We start from the raw sequence: 20022 nt of genomic DNA, 5'->3' as shown, positions 1-20022 counted from the left end.
CAAAATCCTCAATCAACAAGAGAAGCAAAGACACACACACACACACAGACACACACACACACACACACACACAACCCCCTCCCACAGGCTGAGACAATAGTGAGCTGAATGGAGACGGTTAAAGGAGCAGGTCCCCAGTTTTACAGCATTTAACCCTTTACAAACAGGGTTGGGGTCACAACAGTAAAAGTGCATGTGAACTGTTTCTACTCTTTATTTATTTAGTCTTCACGGCTCAGTCATCAAATGATTGGTGATCGGCGATCAGTATTTGTTGATTGATGAATCATCAGTGATCGATTGATCAGTGATAGATTGATCGGGGTAAACAGGTGAAGCACTAAACTGGATCATTTAGATCTAAATCACAGAGGCAACAGAAAACCAGCGACACCTTAAAAAAGTGCATCCTTCAAAGAGGATTAGAACCCCCCCCCAATCAAGAGGCAGTGGTACGGTCCACCCCCCTCACACCTCCCCAACTCCCCCTCTCATTGAACTGAATGAATGAGAGAGAGTCACGCTGGCATGCCAGCAACACATTCCTCTTCTCTGGATGGATACTGCAGCTAAGACAGGTTAGAAAGGCTCCGAGGCCTTCAGAAACCATTACAAAGACTCAGAGACCAGATAGAGACAGTCAGACTGAGTCTGAGACCAGTTAGAAAGAGTCTGAGGCCTTCAGAGACCAGTTTGAAAGAGTCTGGGACCAGTTTGAGACCAGTTAGAAAGAGTCTGGGACCTTTAGAGACCAGTTAGAGTCTGGGACCAGTTGGAGACCAGTTGGGCAGAGATGAAGCTGCTCCTGTTGCTGCTGCTGATGGAGAGAGCTGCATCCCAGCAGAGAGGTGAGAATGTCCTCTTCACCTTCTGTAACTTCAACTATATTAAGGTCAACTGGGTTCTCCTGAGGAACTTCACTTCTTTGTGGTATGAATTATTTAACAAATACAACTGTTTACTTCAGATTAAATGGAGTGTAAAACTTAAAGTAACTAAAAACTTAACCACGCCCCTAACTTTCATCAATAAATCAGTTCAGAACAAATAAGGTAAACACTTTATTTAATGAAAGCTGCTAACCCTGTTAGCTCTACTAGCTTTTAGCTCTGTTAGCTCTTAGCTCTTTTAGCTGTTAGTTCCAAGTAGGTCAGAGTTCATTTAAAACTCCAGCGGCTTGTAATTTGAAAGAAATATGAAGCAGAATTCATCCAGTTTGTGTCATTTTGGATGACTTTACAGATGTTAATTTCTCGTATGGGAACATCAGCGACCTGATTGATTTACATATATATGTATTGTTATGTATTATAACGGGACACATTGTGCTTTTGGTCACCTTGACTTTATCTGTTGAGTCTTCAGACGTTTCTCTGATTTCACAATATTTCACACTTTCAGATTTTCCTACTTTGTTTATTACTTTTTATTACTTAGGTTTATAGAGATGTTTGTACATACAGCACATCAGTATTTATTTACTACACTAGAGTATATATTTACCGTTTGGAGTATTCATTTACTGCAGCATTGGGGGTACTTACAGTAGAGTATTTATTTATTATTTAGAGATCTTAAAGCCTTTGAACACCTAGTTGGAGATTTGAGTGAAGAGTTGATCAGCATATTGATGAGGATCTTTAGACAGACTGTGTGTGTCCTTGTGTGTGTGTGCGTGTGTGTGTGCCTGTAATTACTGTTAACAATCACACACCTCCCTGTTCCTATCTACCCCCTAAATTACCCCCACCCCCCCGTCACAAAATCCCTAAAACCCCCACAGGGCCTCGTCACACTGCGTGTTTTGTGTTAGTGTGTGTGTGTGTGTTGGTGTGTGTTGGTGGGGGAGGGGGTCAGAGGTCAATCTGAACATCCAGAGACTAAACACATTCCAGCATTCACTCACATGTTAATGTGTGTTGTGTGTGATCAGCTGTGGAGGTGTGATAACATCAACAGGGTGGGCTCACACACACACACACACACACACACACAGTTTGTTGTGGGAACACACAGACCTTCAAACCTCTTCAGCAGCGTCCAGCTGTTTGTGTGACCTCCTGATGCACTGATGTGCAGCGTAGTGGGTCGTCAGCATGCTAACGCTTAGCTTTGTGTTCCAGGTCTGTTCCCGGCCATTTTGAACCTGGCCAGCAACGCAGTGATCAGCAGCAACGCCACGTGTGGCGATCCAGGACCGGAGGTTTACTGCAAACTTGTGGAACATGTTCCAGGACGACAGATCAAGAACCCTCACTGCCTGAGATGTGACGCCAACTCTGTTCTGTCCAAAGGTACGGAACCAGAACCACAAAGGACACGCTTAGAAGATTGTTAATGCATCTCCAAATACGGTCCAACTTCCTGCTACAGGCCTAGTGGTTAGCTAAGTAGCTAATTAGCTTCGTAGCTAGTCTGTCAATGAATTAAAATGTTGAATCAAATAATTGTTGGTATTCTGAATAAAATGCTGTAATCACATTTGTTTGCTTCGAGAAGTCCGTAAATGAAGATATTTCAACTCAACAACACCCACAATGCAACGGTGCTAAGCCAGTTGAACGACACCATCTCGCTGTAATTCATTGGTGGTGTTCTGCCCAATCAGGGATGTGCAGTGTCACATGGTACCAGGTACTACCCGGTAGAGGCGGATGGTATTAAATGCTGGTTGTGTTTGTGTTGTTTAGAACGTCATCCGATCACAAACGCCATCGATGGCACAAATTACTGGTGGCAGAGTCCGAGTATCAAGAACGGTCATCAGTTTCACTGGGTCACGATAACCCTGGACCTGAAACAGGTAAGAAAAATCAATATACATGTAAATCATTAGACATGCATCTCTCTGACTGTAACCCCTGCTCTGAAGATCTTTCAGGTCGCCTACATCATCATCAAGGCAGCTAACTCTCCTCGACCAGGTGAGACATGCTCTCTGTCTGTCTGTCTGTCTGACTTGTCTCCGTCTGACCCGTCTTTCTGACCTGTCTTGCCATGTCAGGTAACTGGATCCTGGAACGCTCCCTGGATGGTGTGACCTTCGACCCCTGGCAGTTTTACGCCCTCAGTGACTCTGAGTGTTTGTCTCGCTACAACATGACGCCGAGACTCGGCCCGCCGACCTACAAGAGCGACACAGAGGTCATCTGCACGTCTTACTACTCCAGACTGAACCCACTGGAACACGGAGAGGTGAGACTGGCTGCCTGTCTGTCTTTCAATGACCTCTATACCTGTCTCCCTCTGACCTGTCTCTCTCTCTGTACCTGTCTCGGTGTCCCAGATTCACACCTCCCTCATTAACAGCCGACCTGGAGCAGATGACCTGACCTCTGAACTGCTGAACTTCACGTCAGCTCGTTACATCAGACTAAGACTTCAGCGAATCAGAACGCTCAACGCCGACCTGATGATGCTGAGCGCCCGTGACCCCAGAGAGGTCGACCCCATCGTCACAAGGAGGGTGAGACAACGTGCTACAAGGAGACAGATGTGCGGTCACATGGTCAATAAGTTTGAATGAGTTCATAATGTATATATATAAATAATAATTCTGTTTCTCAGTATTATTACTCCATCAAAGACATCTCAGTGGGGGGGATGTGCATCTGTTACGGCCACGCCCAGAGCTGCCCGCTGGACCTTGATACCAAGGTAACCTGTTTTACATTTGTTCACCTCTTCACCTGTTACCTGTGTACTTGCTTGGCTTTACACTTCTTTGTGTGTGAACAGAAGTTGAAGTGTGTGTGTGAACACAACACCTGTGGAGAGAGCTGTGACCAATGTTGCCCTGGTTACCACCAGCAGCCATGGCAACCTGGGACCGTCACCAAGGGAAACACCTGTGAGAGTAAGAAGATTGGAAATAAAGAAAAACCTTTTTTACATTCTGACTGCGGGTCAACCTGTTTAAGAACACCTGTCTCTGTCTCTACCTGAATGTCTCACAGAGTGTAACTGTCACAACAAAACAGAGGACTGTTTCTACAATCAGACCGTCTCGGATCTCTTTTTGAGTACAAACACTTACGGTGTTCAAAAGGGAGGCGGAGTCTGTTTAAACTGCCAACAAAACACCGCCGGGATCAACTGTGAGACCTGCGCTGCCGGCTTCTACAGACCCTCCGAGGTACTGATAATACTACTAGTAACACTACAGACCTACCGAGGTACTGATAATACTACTAGTAACACTACAGACCTACCGAGGTACTGATAATACTACTAGTAACACTACAGACCTACCGAGGTACTGACCAATACTACTAGTAACACTACAGACCTACGAGGTACTGACCAATACTACTAGTAACACTACAGACCTACCAAGGTACTGACCAATACTACTAGTAACACTACAGACCTACCGAGGTACTGATAATACTACTAGTAACACTACAGACCTACCGAGGTACTGACCAATACTACTAGTAACACTACAGACCTACCGAGGTACTGACCAATACTACTAATAATACTACAGACCTACCGAGGTACTGATAATACTACTAGTAATACTACAGACATACTGAGGTACTGACCAATACTACTAGTAATACTACAGACTTATTGACTGAACAGACTGAACTGATATAATCGATTGTTCTTTTTGTCACCACTAAACGTGTGTGTTTGTGTGTGTGTGTCTGGGTGTATTTTTGTGTGTTTGTGTGTGTGTGTGTGTGTGTGTGTGTAGGTTTCTCCATATTCAGACTTCCCTTGTGTTCGGTGTAACTGTGATCTGAGAGGATCGGAGTCTTCAGTCTGCAGCAGAGACGACACCCAGACAGGTCACTGTCACTCTGTTTCAACACTGGTTGTACCACGTTGTTGTTGTTGACGTTGGTGCTGTTGTGTTGAGTATAATTACGTCATTGCAGTGTATTGTGTGTACAGGTGTGTCTGCGGGGCAGTGTGTGTGTCAGCAGGGCTTCACGGTCGGCGGTGTGATCGATGTGCCTTTGGATACAGAGACTTCCCTCAGTGTGCTCGTTGTGAGTGCAACCTGTCCGGCAAGCGTCAACACAGACCCCTGCAGCAACTGTACCTGCAGGTGAGCGCTTTGATGACCCCATACCTTAAATAGTCATATGACTAGTCACAGTACCAGGCCCAGCTGAGACCTGACCCTGGTCTGTGATTCCGAAACAGGATGTTTCGCCTGTCTTTTGACCTCTCACCTGTCCTCTCCTCCTCAGGTGAATGTGATGGGGGCTCACTGTGATCTGTGTAAACCAGGATTCTACAACCTGCAGGAGAGTCACCAGCTGGGCTGCACCGACTGTTTCTGCTTCGGTGTGTCTGACGTGTGTGAGAGCTCTACCTGGTCCAGAGCTCAGGTAACATGCAGAGACTCACCTGCACCCGACTACACCAACAAACCTCTTACTCAGGTTACACGCCAGCACTTCATGGTATTTCTTTTTCTTTTTCAGGTGTTTCATACAAACGCTTGGCTCCGCCCCTCTCAGTCCCTCCATGCCCTCCCAGTCCTCGACGGAAACGACCTCCCCATCCCCAACAACGCTTCTGGACACGTGCACCAACAGGTGCTATCTTGGGCGGCGCCCGACAGTTTTCTCGGAAACAAGGTGAGCCGCCATTTCCATATCTGGTCATTAACCTTCAGTCAGTCAACAGCAAGATGATCTGTGGTGTGTCTGCCTGTCTGTCACCAGCTGCTTTCCTACAGAGGTTCCCTCAACTACTCATTGGTCTATGATGTCCCGTTGGACAATCAGGATCATTCTCTGCCTGTCCACTCTGACCTCATCATCGAGGTGAGGACAAACAACAACAAACACTTTCCATTAAAGTTCATTTAAACTTCATGAACATTAAGAGCTAGAGTGGTGGTGACTGAGGACTACAAAACCTACCTGAACTGCCTTCCCATCCCCTCTCGTCTCCAGGGAAACGGCCGAGCTCTTCGCCTCTCTCCTCCCGTTGTCCTCTCCCTCTCGGAGCTGGCTGAGCGCTCTGTTGCCGTGACGATGGCCGAGCAGAAGTTCGTGGACGTCCAGTTGGGCACTCACGTCACCCGCGACGATCTGCTCTCCGTCATGGCGCACGTGACGTCACTGGCGGTCAGGGTTCACCTAAACGCCTCCACCGAAGGGCCTGTACGGTGAGAGCCTCACCGTTGCCATGACAACCCAGCCAGAGCAAAGACCACGTGAAGCTTATGTCTCTGCCAGTTTCCCTCCCTGCATGTCTCACTCTCTCCTTGTCTGTCTTTCAGTCTCAGCTCAGTGTCTCTGGACTTTGCTGACCCGGGGTCAGTTTCTGGCCATCAGGCGGTTGCTGTGGAGACGTGTGAATGTCCTTATGGTTACAGCGGTACTTCCTGTGAGGTGAGTACTCGCTTTTGTGTACCCTGTATGTACTCTCTGTCAAGTTGTGTGCTATGTGTCACCGTGTGTGCTCTGTGTGTAGTCGTGTCTCCCGGGGTTCTACAGAGTGGGCGGAGTCTTGTTCGGAGGGAACTGCATGCAGTGCGAGTGTAACGACCACGCGTACGACTGTGACAACGACGGAGTTTGTTTGGTGAGTTCTAAACTACCGATGAGAAGAGACAGGACTCATCCTGAGACACACCTGAGTGACCTGCCTCTGCCCGTCCTCAGGGGTGCACCCACAACACCACGGGCCCCCAGTGTGATCGCTGCCTACCCGGTTTCTACGGCGATGCCACAGAGGGCACGCCAGGTGACTGTCGCCTGTGTCCGTGTCCTCTGACCGAGCCGTCCAACAGCTTCAGCCCCACATGCGCCCTGGACGCCTCCGGCCAGGTGTCCTGTGACCAATGTCGGGACGGATACACGGGGCGCACCTGTGAGAGGTGACGACGCAGGTCTGCTCCAATCCAACCAATCGGGGGGCAGCGGGCTACGCCTAACACCCGTCGCTCTGTGTGTGTGTGCAGGTGTGCCAGCGGTTTTCACGGTAACCCGCAGGCGTTGGGCGGGACCTGCGTCCGCTGCGAGTGCAATGGCAACGTGGACCTCGGGGAGGCGGGGCACTGCGACACTGTCACCGGGGAGTGTCTGCGATGTCTGGGCAACACGGGCGGGAGGCACTGCGAGGTCTGTCAGCCCGGTTACTATGGAGACGCCGTGCATGCAAAGGACTGTCGGGGTGAGACACACACACACACACACACATCTGCACATTCACACACAGGAATGTTGATCTTTTCTAATCCCGATCAGCTTTGACCTCTGACTTCTATGTTTTGCTGTTACAAGACTGAGATTCTTAACAGTACACATCTATAGAAAATATGATTGTTTAACTCATTTATTTGACTGATGAACATTAAAGTTAGTAAGTTTCATAGTTGAATGTTTGAAGTCTCTTTCTGTCTCTCTCAGAGTGTGGCTGTGATGTCAACGGCGCCCTCTCCAGTGTGTGTGATGTCACAACAGGACGTTGTATCTGTAGAGAAAACGTGACGGGACTCACCTGTGACCGCTGCCAGGTGAGACACACACGCACGCGTATACCTAGAGTACCACCAGGGGACCAATGACGATCAGACCTTGTTGTTAAAATCAATCTTTTTTTTCAGTCTGGGTACTTTGGGCTGCAAAGTGCGGAGGGATGTCAGGTCTGTGGTTGCAACCAATCAGGATCTCTCTCTGAGTCATGTGATGAGAATGGGCGGTGCCACTGCGTGGAGGGTGTGTCTGGAGATACGTGTGACCGCTGTAGCCATGGTTACTATGGTTTCCACGCCAACGGCTGCACAGGTAGTTAAACAGAGAAAGTGAGGTCACGTTACAACAATTTGTTGCCTTTAATTGGCTGATATCTTTTCTCCCAGCATGCAACTGTGAACACACTGGAGGGAACTGTGACCCCGAGGACGGCGCGTGCATCTGCCCACCGCACACAGAGGGAGACACCTGTGACAGGTGTGAGACTGGTTACTGGGGTCATGACCCCATCACGGGCTGCAAGGTACACATGTTCACACAGATACAGACAAATACACACAAGTACATACACATCTGTACACAGATGCACAGATATGTACAGGGAACACACACAGATGTGTGGATCGATACACTAACATCGTGGTGTCTCTTCAGGAGTGCGGCTGCGCTGCGGCTGGAAGCTCCGCCCCTCAGTGTCAGCTGACCAATGGGCAGTGTCTGTGCAAAGAGGGCTTCTCTGGCAGATCGTGTGACCGCTGCGCCCTTGGTCACCACGGTTACCCAGCATGCCCAGCATGCGGCTGCGACCTGACAGGATCGAACGAAGAGTTCTGCAACGCCACGCTGGGAGTGTGTGACTGTCAGCACGCCGGAAAGTGTGTGTGCAAGGTACCGTGGGCCGTGTGTGTGTGTATGTGTAGATGTGCAGGTGTGTGTGTGAAAGTGACGGGTGTGTCCCTGCGTCCAGGTGGGCGTGTCCGGGCGCCGCTGCGAGGAGTGCGTCTCCGGGTGGTTCGCTCTATCGGCTCAGAGTCCTGACGGCTGCTCGCGGTGTTTCTGCTCAGGGCTCAGCTCCGACTGTGAGGAGCAGGGAGGCCTTCAGCGAGTACTGGTGAGTACAAGTACCTCGGGAGTACATCCCGGGTGTACACGCGAGTACCTGAAGCCAGTGTCTCTCCCTCCTCAGATCAGCACGGATCCCTCCCCTGCTCCCCTCTCATTGGTCAGCCAGTCCAACCTGCAGGGTGTCGTGTCTGGAGTCCACCAACAGGGCGGCGATTCGCTGCTCGACACCCGTCACCTGGACAGCAGCCGGCCAGTCGGCCCGCTGTACTGGAGACTGCCCCCCCAGTACCGAGGCCAACAGGTACAACTACCGCGTGTGCTATGTTTACTGTGCACTTTGGCATGTACTTAGCAGCGTTTATTGAGTACTGTGTTTGCTCTACTCTTCCCTGTGTACTTAAGTGTAGTTTATTCTGTACTTAACTTGTATATTCACTTGTGTATGCTTAATTGTGTAGTTGACTGTGCTTTTTTTGTACTTTAGCTGCTGTCGTACGGCGGTCTGCTGTCTTACGTTGTCACCTTCTACGCTGAGGACGGTTCGGGGCTGTCCAATCAGGAGCCTCAGGTGCTGATTAGGGGCGGGACCATGAGGAAGCATGTGATATATGCTGACATGGTCGCTCCTAGCAACGGCATCAGGACACAGCACGACATACGGATGATGGAGGTACCGCTGCAGGGCATCATGGGACACCAGAAAAGTGGATGTAAAAAAACCTGCAGCAGTTTATTAAAGTGTGCGTGTGTGTGTGTGTGTGTGTCATAGCACAAGTGGAAGTACTTTAACTCGGTGTCCGAGAAGCCGGTGAGTCGTGAGGACTTCATGTCGGTCCTCAGTGACGTAGAGTACGTCATCATCAAAGCGTCATATGGGACCCGACTGCAGCAGAGCAGGTACACACACAAACACACACCGTCACATATACACACACAAACACATACAGCCGCACATTCAGTGTGATGATGTCATTTCCTGTCACATTTTAAGGATCTCTAACATCACCATGGAGACGGCGGTGGAGGCAGAGCTGGATGAGGGTAGCATGGCCAGACTGATTGAGTCCTGCATTTGTCCACCTGGATACACCGGACTGTCCTGTCAGGTACCTGTCCCCATGGCAACCATAGACCTGTCTCCCTCTCCGTTTCTGTCTGTCTGTCTCTCTGACGGACTTGTCTCTCTCTCTCCGACCTGTCTCTCGCTCTCTCTGACCTATCTGTCTCTCTCTCTGACCTGTCTGCCTGCAGGACTGTGCTTCCGGTTTTTTCCGTCAGCCTCTGTCTGAGTTATCAACTAAGAAGCAGAAGTCGCTGTTTGTTCGTCCGTGTGTTCGATGTCGCTGCAACAACCACAGTGAGAGTTGTGACGTGGAGACTGGAGCCTGTCTGGTAAATACATGCTAACACATGCTAGTACAGAGTAAAACACGTTCTAACATGTTAACGTATGCTAGCACATGCTAACACATGCTAGTACAGAGTAAAACACGTTCTAACATGTTAACGTACGCTAGCACATGCTAACGCATGCTAGTACACAGTAAAACACGTTCTAACATGTTAACGTAGCTAGCACATGCTAACGCATGCTAGTACACAGTAAAACACGTTCTAACATGTTAACGTAGCTAGCACATGCTAACGCATGCTAGTACACAGTAAAACACGTTCTAACATGTTAACGTACGCTAGCACATGCTAACACATGCTAGTACAGAGTAAAACACGTTCTAACATGTTAACGTACGCTAGCACATGCTAACGCATGCTAGTACACAGTAAAACACGTTCTAACATGTTAACGTAAGCTAGCACATGATAACGCATGCTAGTACACAGTAAAACACGTTCTAACATGTTAACGTAGCTAGCACATGCTAACGCATGCTAGTACACAGTAAAACACGTTCTAACATGTTAACGTAGCTAGCACATGCTAACGCATGCTAGTACACAGTAAAACACGTTCTAACATGTTAACGTACGCTAGCACATGCTAACGCATGCTAGTACACACACTCATTTCTGAGACAGTAGAGATTGGCAGAAATAAGTAGAATGCTGTTTCTATTTATTAGGATTGTCAGCATCACACCAGTGGGCGGAGCTGCTCGCAGTGTGCCCCGGGGCATTATGGGAACATCAGTGGCTCTATAAGCGACTGCTCGCTGTGTGCTTGCCCGCTACCGGACAACAGGTGAGGCCGCGCACCTGCTTTGGTTTAACTCGCATATCTTACTTTATTCCAGTAACTTTAACGGTGTGCGTGTAGTTTCAGTCCCACCTGTGTGTCAGAGGGTGGAGTCGGGGAATTCCGCTGCACCGCCTGTCAGAAGGGATACGAGGGGAGACACTGCGAGAGGTGAGCATGCTAATAGGCTACTGTTGACTTCTGAAATCAGAAGAAGCTCAGCCAATCAGCCGAGAGCTACAGTTCACACCCCCTGTGCTGTTGTCCTGCAGGTGTTCAGTGGGTTACTACGGTAACCCGGTGGAGGCGGGCGGAGTCTGTGCGCCCTGCGGCTGCAGTGGGTGGGGCTCGCTGCGCCCGCTGTGCGATGCGCTGAGTGGGCAGTGCGAGTGCAAGGCTGGGGTCAAAGGTCAGTCGTGTGACCAGTGCGACGAGAGACACGTCCTGCAGGAAGGAGAGTGTGTGTGTGAGTACCAACACACACATGCACACACACACATGGTCACATGTTGTGTGATATCTGAGGTGACCTTTGTTGTTGGGGGTCTTTGTGACTCCAGCGTGCGATGACGAGTGCATCGGTGTGCTGTTGGACGACCTTGAAGAAGTACATACTCACTTCCTGTCTGTCAACCTGAGCGCCATTGGCATGGCGCCGTACCGCCAGCTCGTACTGCTGGAGGACCGGATCAGAGACGTGCAGGTAAAGGCCCACGTCGACCACATGGCCTGATGTCTATACACACACAGACTAAGTGTTACCTGCTGTGTGACCCTACAGGTGGTGCTTTCAGAAAACAGCTCCGTTGCTCTGCGGCTGTTCACAGTGGACGACGAGCTCAATCACTTGACCTCCGACCTTGACGCGCTGCTGCAGCAGGTGTCCATGGTTACCCTCTGTAAACTAATAACATGTTAAATGACAACTTTGATTCTAACATATCAATTACACACAAAATTATAAAATGTTACATGTATTTGTAATATTTAGTTTTAGGATTTGTTGACTAAAGAGGTCTCCTGATTGGTTAGGTCCCACGTCTGTCCCACAACCTGGAGAAAGTGGCCGTAAACAGCAGCCTTTCCCAGAGTGCACTGCTCCTGCAGAGCATCAGCAGCCTGCAGCATCACATCCAGGGTAAACCATTACAGCATAAACTCATCATAAGCAACGTCATAGCAGGAAGGACGTTTTTTTTATAACAAATCAAATAGCACTGTTAAAATAACAACATCTCTGAAATCTCATTGGTACAGTTCTTCAGAGGGAGGCGGGGCTTCTGAACCAAACTGGAGCCACGGAGCTTGATTCGGCCAATCAGACACATATGCTGGAGGAGGTGGAGTCCATGATGGAAACCATCCGAGCCATCGACCTGAAGGCCACCAACGCCTCGGCCAATCAGGAGCTCCGGTTTGTGATTGTGTGTTAAACACCAAAATAAAAGGTTTCCATGGATACAAGTAAAACAACAGGACGTCTCTCTGCAGTCTCTCCGAGTCTCTCGTCCGATCGCTGCAGGACGACTTCCTGTCCGGCAGGGCGGCAGTAGACGTCAGACTCCGCCTCTTCTCCGCGCCCCTCAAGGTTGCTATGGAAACACTGGAATTTGCTCAAACGCAGCTGAGCAACACCGAACTACAAAACCGACTGACACACACTCTTCTGGAAACCGCACACCCTTTGCTTCACCGTTACAAGGTAGACACACACAGTGTAAACACACACACACACAATGCATGCACAGTGTGAAGACACACACACACTATTCATTGATTATTGATCAATAATAACGTGTTCCATGCCCTTCAGTCCGTCCATCACAACCTCAGCGTGGAGGTGGTGTCTGTGGACGGAGTGATGGAGGACAGTCAGCTGCTGCTGGATGACATCATTTTGCTGACGCAGGAGTTCACAAACACCAGCAAGGTGAGGGAAGCCTTCCTCGGTCATATATTATGTGCATAAATTAACCCCTGGGTGCAGCGGGTGGAGTCATTGGCATATTTTGTAAGAATAAATGAACCCCTTGATGCAGCAGGTGGAGGAGTTCAGCGGTCAACTGGATCAGTGGCGCCCCCTGCTGAGGAAACAGGTGGACGCTTTGGTCATCGGACTGAAGATGACCGACGCCCTGGAGATTGTATACCGAGCAGAAGGCCACGCCCTCCTGCTGCAGAGCCACGCCCACGCCATGCACAGGTAGCTGTGTGTGTGTGTGTGTGTGTGTGTGTGTGTGTGTGTTCCAGTGAGAGAGAATCTAAACCGTTGTCCTCCATCAGCTCGATGGCGTCGGTGGGTAACGTCTCTCCGAATGGCAGCCAATTGGCTAAGCTGGACAGTGACATCACAGAAAGAGTTGACTCAGCCCAGCAGGTTGCTTTGATGGCCCAGAACTCCGCCTCCCTGGCTCTCAACATGGTGAGTGTGTGTGTGTGTGTGTGTGTGTGTGTGTGTGTGTGTGCGTGTGTGTGTGTGTGTGTGTGTGTGCGTGTGTGTGTGTGTGCGTGTGTGTACATGATAAACACATAACATCTTGACATCACAGTCAACGGCGTCTGATGGTTACTGACATAACGTGTCAAGTATTACATATACATGGATATACTAGTATTATAGTACTTGAATCACTATACTAACATGAATATTTGTAGTACTAATGTCCCAGTATTTCTTACAGACTGTCCATTCAGGGCTGCTGCTGTCAGAAGAGGGCGGAGCCAAGCTGAACGCCAGTTCTTCTGCTTTAGAAGAAAGTCGACAAATCAACAAGACGGCTGAAGGTTTTTATCAGGAATCAGGAAACATTTATTGCCAGAATAAGTCAGAATAAGTCAGAATATGTCAGATTCATGTGTTTCCGTCCTTCAGAGCTGCAGCTGAAGGTTTCCAAAGTAAACGGCCGACTGGGATTGGTGAGAGACAGCATTTACAACTGCAGCCTCCTCCTCCGTCAGCCAATCAGAGACCTGCAGCGCCTCCCTAACGGTGAGACACGTTAGGCTCCGCCTCCTCAAATACAACACAGCCGATGCATTGATCTATCGATCTATTACTTTATTGGTCGTTGTCCTCCATCAGCTTCGTCCGCCTCACTGCTTCAGGCTCGCCACCAAGCTGCCGCTGCGCGCTCTGGCCTGCAGGAGGCGCTGCAGCGGCTGCACAGACTCGGGCTGCGGCTCCAGAATTCTTCTTCTATGGTGGAAAACACCAAGGACTCTGTGAGGGAGACCAACCAGATGGTGACTCACACACACACCGCAGGTGAGTGGGGGCGAGGAGGGAGTCAGGCCCAATCCCAACTTCCCCCTAAACCTTAATAATAATTAATAATACGTTTTTTATATAGTGCTTTTCTAGGGACCCAAAGACACTTTACAATGACAGACAAGAACAAAACCAGACAAATAAGAAAGAAAGAAACAGATCAAAGAAATAAAAAGAATAAGTAAAAAGTAGAACTGGAGATAAACTGCCCTCACGGAGTCTGAGGCTAACACTTCCTGTTTCCTCTGCACTCAGCCAATGAGGCGCAGCGGCAGCTAGAGGAGGCGGAGCAACGCACGGTGCGCCTGATGGAGCGGATAAAGCCGCTGAGCATGCTGGGAGAAACGCTGAGCAGGAATCTGTCCGACATCCGAGAGCTGATTGATCAGGCCAGAAGACAAGCGGCCTCGGTACACACACAAGTTGACATGTAGAACGGGATGATCCATAAACACAGATCATATGATTGTGATGATGGTGAAAAAGGTGATGAAGATGATAAGAGTGATGAAGATGTCCCCTCCTCAGATCAAGGTGGCGGTCCAGGCGGACAGGGACTGTGTTCGCTCCTACAGACCTCAGATCCAGTCGAGTAACTTCAACACTCTGAGTCTGACCCTGAAGACCTCCCGCCAGGACAACCTGCTCTTCTACCTGGGCAGCAACACCACGGTAACCACAGCAACGACCCAACACTCACAAACCTCCTGTGCGTCCGGTTTTAACTCCAATCATGTGTTCAGGTGGACTTCCTGGCTGTAGAGATGCATGCTGGGAAGGTGTCTCTCATGTGGGACGCCGGCTCGGGGAGAACCCGGCTGGAGTTTCCTGGACTGGACGTCACCAACAACCGATGGACCAGAATCAACGTGACCCGGTAAGCAAGCGTCACATGACCAGAATGACCTGTTATCACGCGTTGTTTAATACTGTTAAGGCGATAAAGACTTGTGTGATGATGTCATGGCGTCCTCAGCTTCGGGGCCAGAGCTTCTCTGTCGGTTCATCAGTTGGAGTCTGCGGCGGCTCCGTTGCCGGCGGTCACGGCGACATCACCGGGACGGTCCCGAGTTCTGGACATCGACAGGAACACAGTGATCCACATCGGAGGACTGGGGTCTCACACTCAGGTAACACGCACACACAGGTATACACCCGTGTCTACACCTGTGTGTGCAAGTGAACAGGTAATAACTGTGTGTGTGTCAGAGCCCGGCGGTGCTGCGCTCCTCCACCTTCCAGGGATGTGTGGGCGACGCGTCGCTCAACGAGAGGAACATCGGCCTGTGGAGCTACGACAGCAGGGAGGGGGAGTGTGGAGGCTGCTTCAGCAGGTACGCTGACGGGTGGAGGAACTGTGATGCTACACCTGTGGGGAGAGCTGCTCTTTGCACTTCTGAATGAAACATGTTCATATCTCTGTCACGGTTTGGGTCTGCTTGTCTTATTTTGTAGCTTTCTCGTGTCTCTGGGTAACTTCACTTCCTGTCCTGTGATTGCCTGATTGCTTCCACCTGTGTCCAATCACCTGCACCTCCCTTGTGTATTTAAGCCCTGTGTGCCAGTTATTCTTTGTTGCGTCATTGTCCATGTCAGTCCTCGTTGGAGCACGTCCTGTATTAGTTCTAGAATAAAGAGCACTTTGTGTGGAAACCTCTGCGTTTGAGTCCTGCCTGCAACCTGCCCCAGCCTGACACCTTGACAATCTCCATCTTTTATTGTCTCTTTCTGTTTGTCCTCACCTGTAATGTCTTCTCCTGTCTGTCTCTCAGTCCCCAGGCAGAGGAGACCTCCTTCCACTTTGATGGATCTGGATTCTCTTTGGTCCAGAAGTCTCTGCGGGCGACCTCCACCTCTATCGTCCTGTTGTTTAAAACCTTGTCGCCGGGCGGATTACTGCTCTACCTGGCCTCCAACAACACCGTACGACACACACACACACACAATTACTGCTGAGGATCTAATTATGAGGCAAACAAGTGACTTCCTGTTTCCTGCAGAGAGACTTCCTGTCCATGGAGCTGGTAGAGGGGCGTGTCCGTTTGACCTTTGAACTAGGATCAGGTGTTCTGATCCTGACCTCCAAAAAGAAGTACAACACCGGAGTCTGGTACAAGATCACACTACAGAGGAGCAAACGTAAAGGTACTACCACCACTGCTTCTACTGCTCCAACTACTACTACGACTAAGATTCTGCTACAAGATCACCTGGCAGAAGATGGAGTAATGATCCTGTAGTACCAGCTCTGATGTAGACTCTGTGTCCAGGTTACCTGTCCATCATGGCAGCCGACCAATCATCGGACAAGGAGGTTTTGGAGGCCGAGTCTCCTGGAACAGCCTCTGACCTGAACCGATCCGACCTGGATCCCATCTACGTTGGAGGACTTCCTGCCTCTAGACCAATCAGGTGAGCCTGTGACCTCACCAGGTGAGGACGATGTCACAATTGACGTCCGTGCTAACTCCTTGCTCACCTGTCTCTGCGGTTGCTAGGCGACAGGTGGTCTCCAGGTCATACGTAGGCTGCATCAAGAACGTGGAGATTGCTCGCTCCAACTTTGACCTTCTGAGAGACGCTTTCGGAGTCAGGAAGGGCTGCATCCTCGAGGTTTGTGATGAACTAGAATGAAATAGATGTTAGACATTTATTTATTCATTAATAAAAGTACAATGTTTTGAATTGCTTTTTTTAAATAAATAAAACATTATTTGAATTGTTGGTTTTTATGAAGTGAAATAACACTATGAATCACTGAAACCAATCAGAAGCTCTTACGTCTAATACATATGTGTTTTAGACGTCTGTTGACTGTAAAGCCAGTGTGCTGAAATATTTTAACAAAAGTAGTATTTAGTTTTTAAATTGACATCCTGAACTAAACTCTATTGATCGATCGTTTGTTCCTTATGTTCCTGTTTGTCTCTTGCAGGCCGTGAGAAGCGTCTCACTGTTCAGCGGCTTCGTTCAGATCGCTCCTCCATCGCTGGGTCAGGAGGCGGAGCTTCTGTTCTCCTTCTCCACGCGCAACCAATCAGGAGTTCTGCTGGCTGCCTTCAGCGACAAGCTAGCACAGAGACAGGTGAGGCCTATAGACTGGTCATGTGACACACCTGTAGACCCGGGGTACCTGGGACCATCATGTGACACTGTGCATTTGTGTGTGTTTGTGTGTGTGTGTAGCACTTCTTGTCGGTCCACCTGGTCTCAGGATCTTTGGAGGCGGAGCTCGGTGAGGTGGGCGGGGCTACTCGTAAGGTGACGGTTGTGAAACCGGACGGAGGGTCCTTCAGCGACCGAACAAAACACTCTGTGATCGTTACCATCCACAGGAAGTAGGTACCACCATGGAAACGGAAACCTGTCTCTCATATGCCTCACCTGACTGACGAGTACTGACCAATCCACTACCTGTGCGCCTTTCAGGTCTCTATCCGTGCAGGTGGACGAGGAACACCTGAAGTCTGTCTCCGGGTCGCCGGGCGAATTGTCACGATTGCCGCCGGCCTCTTTCTTTATTGGTGGGCTGCCGTCGGGGGAGGAGTCTCGACTGCCAATCAGATTGCAGGGTGTCTCCAGGAGTTTCAGAGGCTGCATCCAAGATCTGGCAGTGGGCGGGTCGTAAGTGTCTCACACACACACACACACACACACACACACACACACACGCACAGTCAGACACACACGCTGTTTTTCTTATTGTTTTTATTGGTGTCTCATCCAGGTTGGTTGACCTATCGAGAGCTGTGAGGTATGAGGGGGCAGAGCTTGACAGCTGCCTATTGGAGGAGAAAGGGGTGGGGCCTGTGCTGCCCGATGACCAAGATGTAGATCCCACTTCTGACCCCTCCCACCTGCCAGTTGCCCCGACCACACACTTGAGCGCCATGGCACCAGGAGCACTGACGGTAATCAATAGTTTCAGTGTTAATAAATGCTAATGCTAATCAACGCTCATATTAATCATAACAATGGTCAATACATCTAATATTAATCATCTTGAACAGCTACTTATTTCTCTTAGTATTGTTAGTTATTGATCAGTGTTTGAGGATGTTATTGATAGCTGGTCACTGATTATTGGTTATTGATTTATGTTTGACGCAGTGTGTGTCAGAGGTGGAGCCGACCTTTCTACCTTCGGCGGCTCAGTTTGGTTTGTCCAAACACAGTCGCATGACCTTCATCATCGCACCTCACACCGTGAAGAGAAGGTGAGTCTCGACCGGGGCGGTGCTACAGCCAGAAAGGGGCGTGGCCACAGAAGCCCCTTCTCCTTCTAACTCTCCCTCTCTTGGTCCTCAGCGTGTCGCTGAGGTTGTCGGTTCGAAGCCGAGCTCGGGAGGGGCTTATCCTCCTCCTCTCCGACTCCAAGCAGATGGACTTCGTTGTCCTCAAGCTGAGCGGTGGCAGGCTGATGATGTCGGCCGACCTGGGGAAAGGCTCCGCCTCTGTCACCTCCTCTGTCGCCATTGACGATGGAGAATGGCATACTGTGAGTTAAGGACCTCTAGTGGACACACACACACTGACCTGTCTCTCAGCTGACATGTCGCTGTCTCTCAGGTGGAGGGGGAGGTGGGCCGGCGGTCGGTGTCTGTGTCGGTGGACGGGTCGGGTCCTGACCGCGTGTCCCTCAAAGGGAACCAGCTGGACGTGGACGCCAGGCTTTACCTGGGAGGACTTCCGCCCGCACACTCCACCAGGAGAATTAACGTGTGTTCACTTCTTCTTCTACCCGTTACCGTCGGTTTGTACCAGCGGACCCGTTCCACCTTGTGACGCGGCTCACGTTCCCTCTCCTGCTCTCTCAGGTCAGCAGCAGTTTTCCTGGCTGCGTCCGATCCGCCAGTCTGAACGGCGCCGCTTTGAATCTTTCCGAGCCCGCCTCCCGGCATGATGTCTCTTCCTGTTTCACCAGCGACCAGACGGGAAGCTTCTTCAATGGCAGCGGATACGCCGCTCTCAGTGAGCAATGAGACAGAAATGTACTCCTGCTTTAATCTGTTGTTCAGGTATTGATCTGCATGTGTGTGTGTGTGATTGCGTGTGCTCAGTGCGTGACGGCTACAAGGTCGGCTCTGACATGTGGGCGTCGCTGGAGTTTCGAACCAGCAAACCAGAAGGAGTGTTGCTGGGAATCAGCAGCGCAAAGGTGGACGCCATCGGACTGGAAATGATCAACGGACAGGTGAGTGGAGAGTCATCTGTGTGTGTGTGAGTGTGAGAGTGTGTGTGTGTGTGACACTGAACCTGCTTCTCCTCAGGTGGTGTTTAACGTGAACAACGGGGCGGGACGCGTTTCAGTGCGTTCGGTTGGCCACAAGTTGTGTGACGGAGAGTGGCACCGCCTTTTGGCCAGAAAGACTAAACACACTGTGAGTCTGAGTGTAGACGGGCAGAGTTTCACCACCAGCAACCCCTACCCACAATCCACCTCTGCCGAGACCAAGAACCCTGTTTACCTGGGAGGCTTTCCAGGTGAGCAACGTTGGAATGAGAGCGGATGCAGGCGTTGTGACGAGCGCTAACGACTGACACTGTCTCTCTCTCCCTCTACCTGTATCTCTACCTGTATCTCTACCTGTATCTCTACCTGTCTCCCTCTGTCTCCCTCTCTTCTCGATCCACCCATCTCCTGCTTTTCTGATACAGTGGGGGAGAAACAGAATTGCCTGTCAATCAGCTCCCGGTTCAGAGGTTGTCTGATGAACCTGAAGCTCGTCAAGTCTCACCTGAGTGAAGTGCTGGACCTGAGCTCCGCCCACTTCCTGTCGGGCGTCACTCCTAACTCGTGTCCTATTGCGAAACCACACCCTGCCTCGCGTTGAGCGGTTTCTAATGTTGTTTTGTTTTTAGATGATGGTCATCTCCAGCTTCATTGTAACATTCTGTAACTTTGATCCAAGTATTTCTACATGAATCATTAAAGATCATCTGAAAACATTTTCATTAGTTTCTCATCATTTTCACATTTAAGCACACTGAAATGCGGATGTCTTTATTGATGGATCCCTGAATGTCACACATGTTACTTAACAAAAGGT

General features: G+C 49.9%; 2 protein-coding genes across 2 annotated transcripts; both read left to right on the top strand.

Moving 5' to 3' along the window:
* Window positions 1-525: 525 nt before the first annotated feature.
* Window positions 526-5208, top strand: LOC134107511 (laminin subunit alpha-1-like). Its single transcript, XM_062559345.1, has 12 exons — window positions 526-848; window positions 2124-2294; window positions 2691-2803; window positions 2873-2924; window positions 3005-3195; window positions 3287-3466; window positions 3568-3657; window positions 3739-3856; window positions 3957-4135; window positions 4703-4796; window positions 4903-5059; window positions 5205-5208. Exons 1-12 carry the CDS (start codon window positions 794-796, stop codon window positions 5206-5208), a joined length of 1404 nt encoding a protein of 467 aa, XP_062415329.1. The 5' UTR covers window positions 526-793.
* Window positions 5209-19908, top strand: lama1 (laminin, alpha 1). Its single transcript, XM_062559098.1, has 52 exons — window positions 5209-5345; window positions 5442-5597; window positions 5685-5786; window positions 5919-6133; window positions 6248-6359; window positions 6442-6552; window positions 6633-6847; window positions 6932-7143; window positions 7380-7486; window positions 7577-7757; window positions 7832-7968; window positions 8100-8333; window positions 8413-8556; window positions 8632-8811; window positions 8995-9180; window positions 9280-9407; window positions 9502-9616; window positions 9762-9902; window positions 10592-10710; window positions 10786-10875; window positions 10977-11170; window positions 11265-11407; window positions 11486-11584; window positions 11737-11842; window positions 11962-12118; window positions 12196-12406; window positions 12518-12634; window positions 12747-12907; window positions 12988-13126; window positions 13386-13488; window positions 13577-13693; window positions 13787-13969; window positions 14228-14382; window positions 14501-14644; window positions 14716-14849; window positions 14949-15102; window positions 15182-15306; window positions 15745-15895; window positions 15973-16117; window positions 16243-16384; window positions 16471-16585; window positions 16908-17057; window positions 17159-17310; window positions 17402-17596; window positions 17700-17883; window positions 18083-18189; window positions 18281-18470; window positions 18542-18691; window positions 18790-18943; window positions 19033-19166; window positions 19243-19456; window positions 19631-19908. Exons 1-52 carry the CDS (start codon window positions 5214-5216, stop codon window positions 19804-19806), a joined length of 7818 nt encoding a protein of 2605 aa, XP_062415082.1. The 5' UTR covers window positions 5209-5213; the 3' UTR covers window positions 19807-19908.
* Window positions 19909-20022: the final 114 nt, after the last annotated feature.

Source organism: Pungitius pungitius, chromosome 19, assembly GCF_949316345.1.
Source record: "Pungitius pungitius chromosome 19, fPunPun2.1, whole genome shotgun sequence".
Taxonomy (NCBI): domain Eukaryota; kingdom Metazoa; phylum Chordata; class Actinopteri; order Perciformes; family Gasterosteidae; genus Pungitius; species Pungitius pungitius.
The sequence above is the reverse complement of the archived record's forward strand: the minus strand, read 5'-3'. Positions and strand labels throughout refer to the sequence as shown.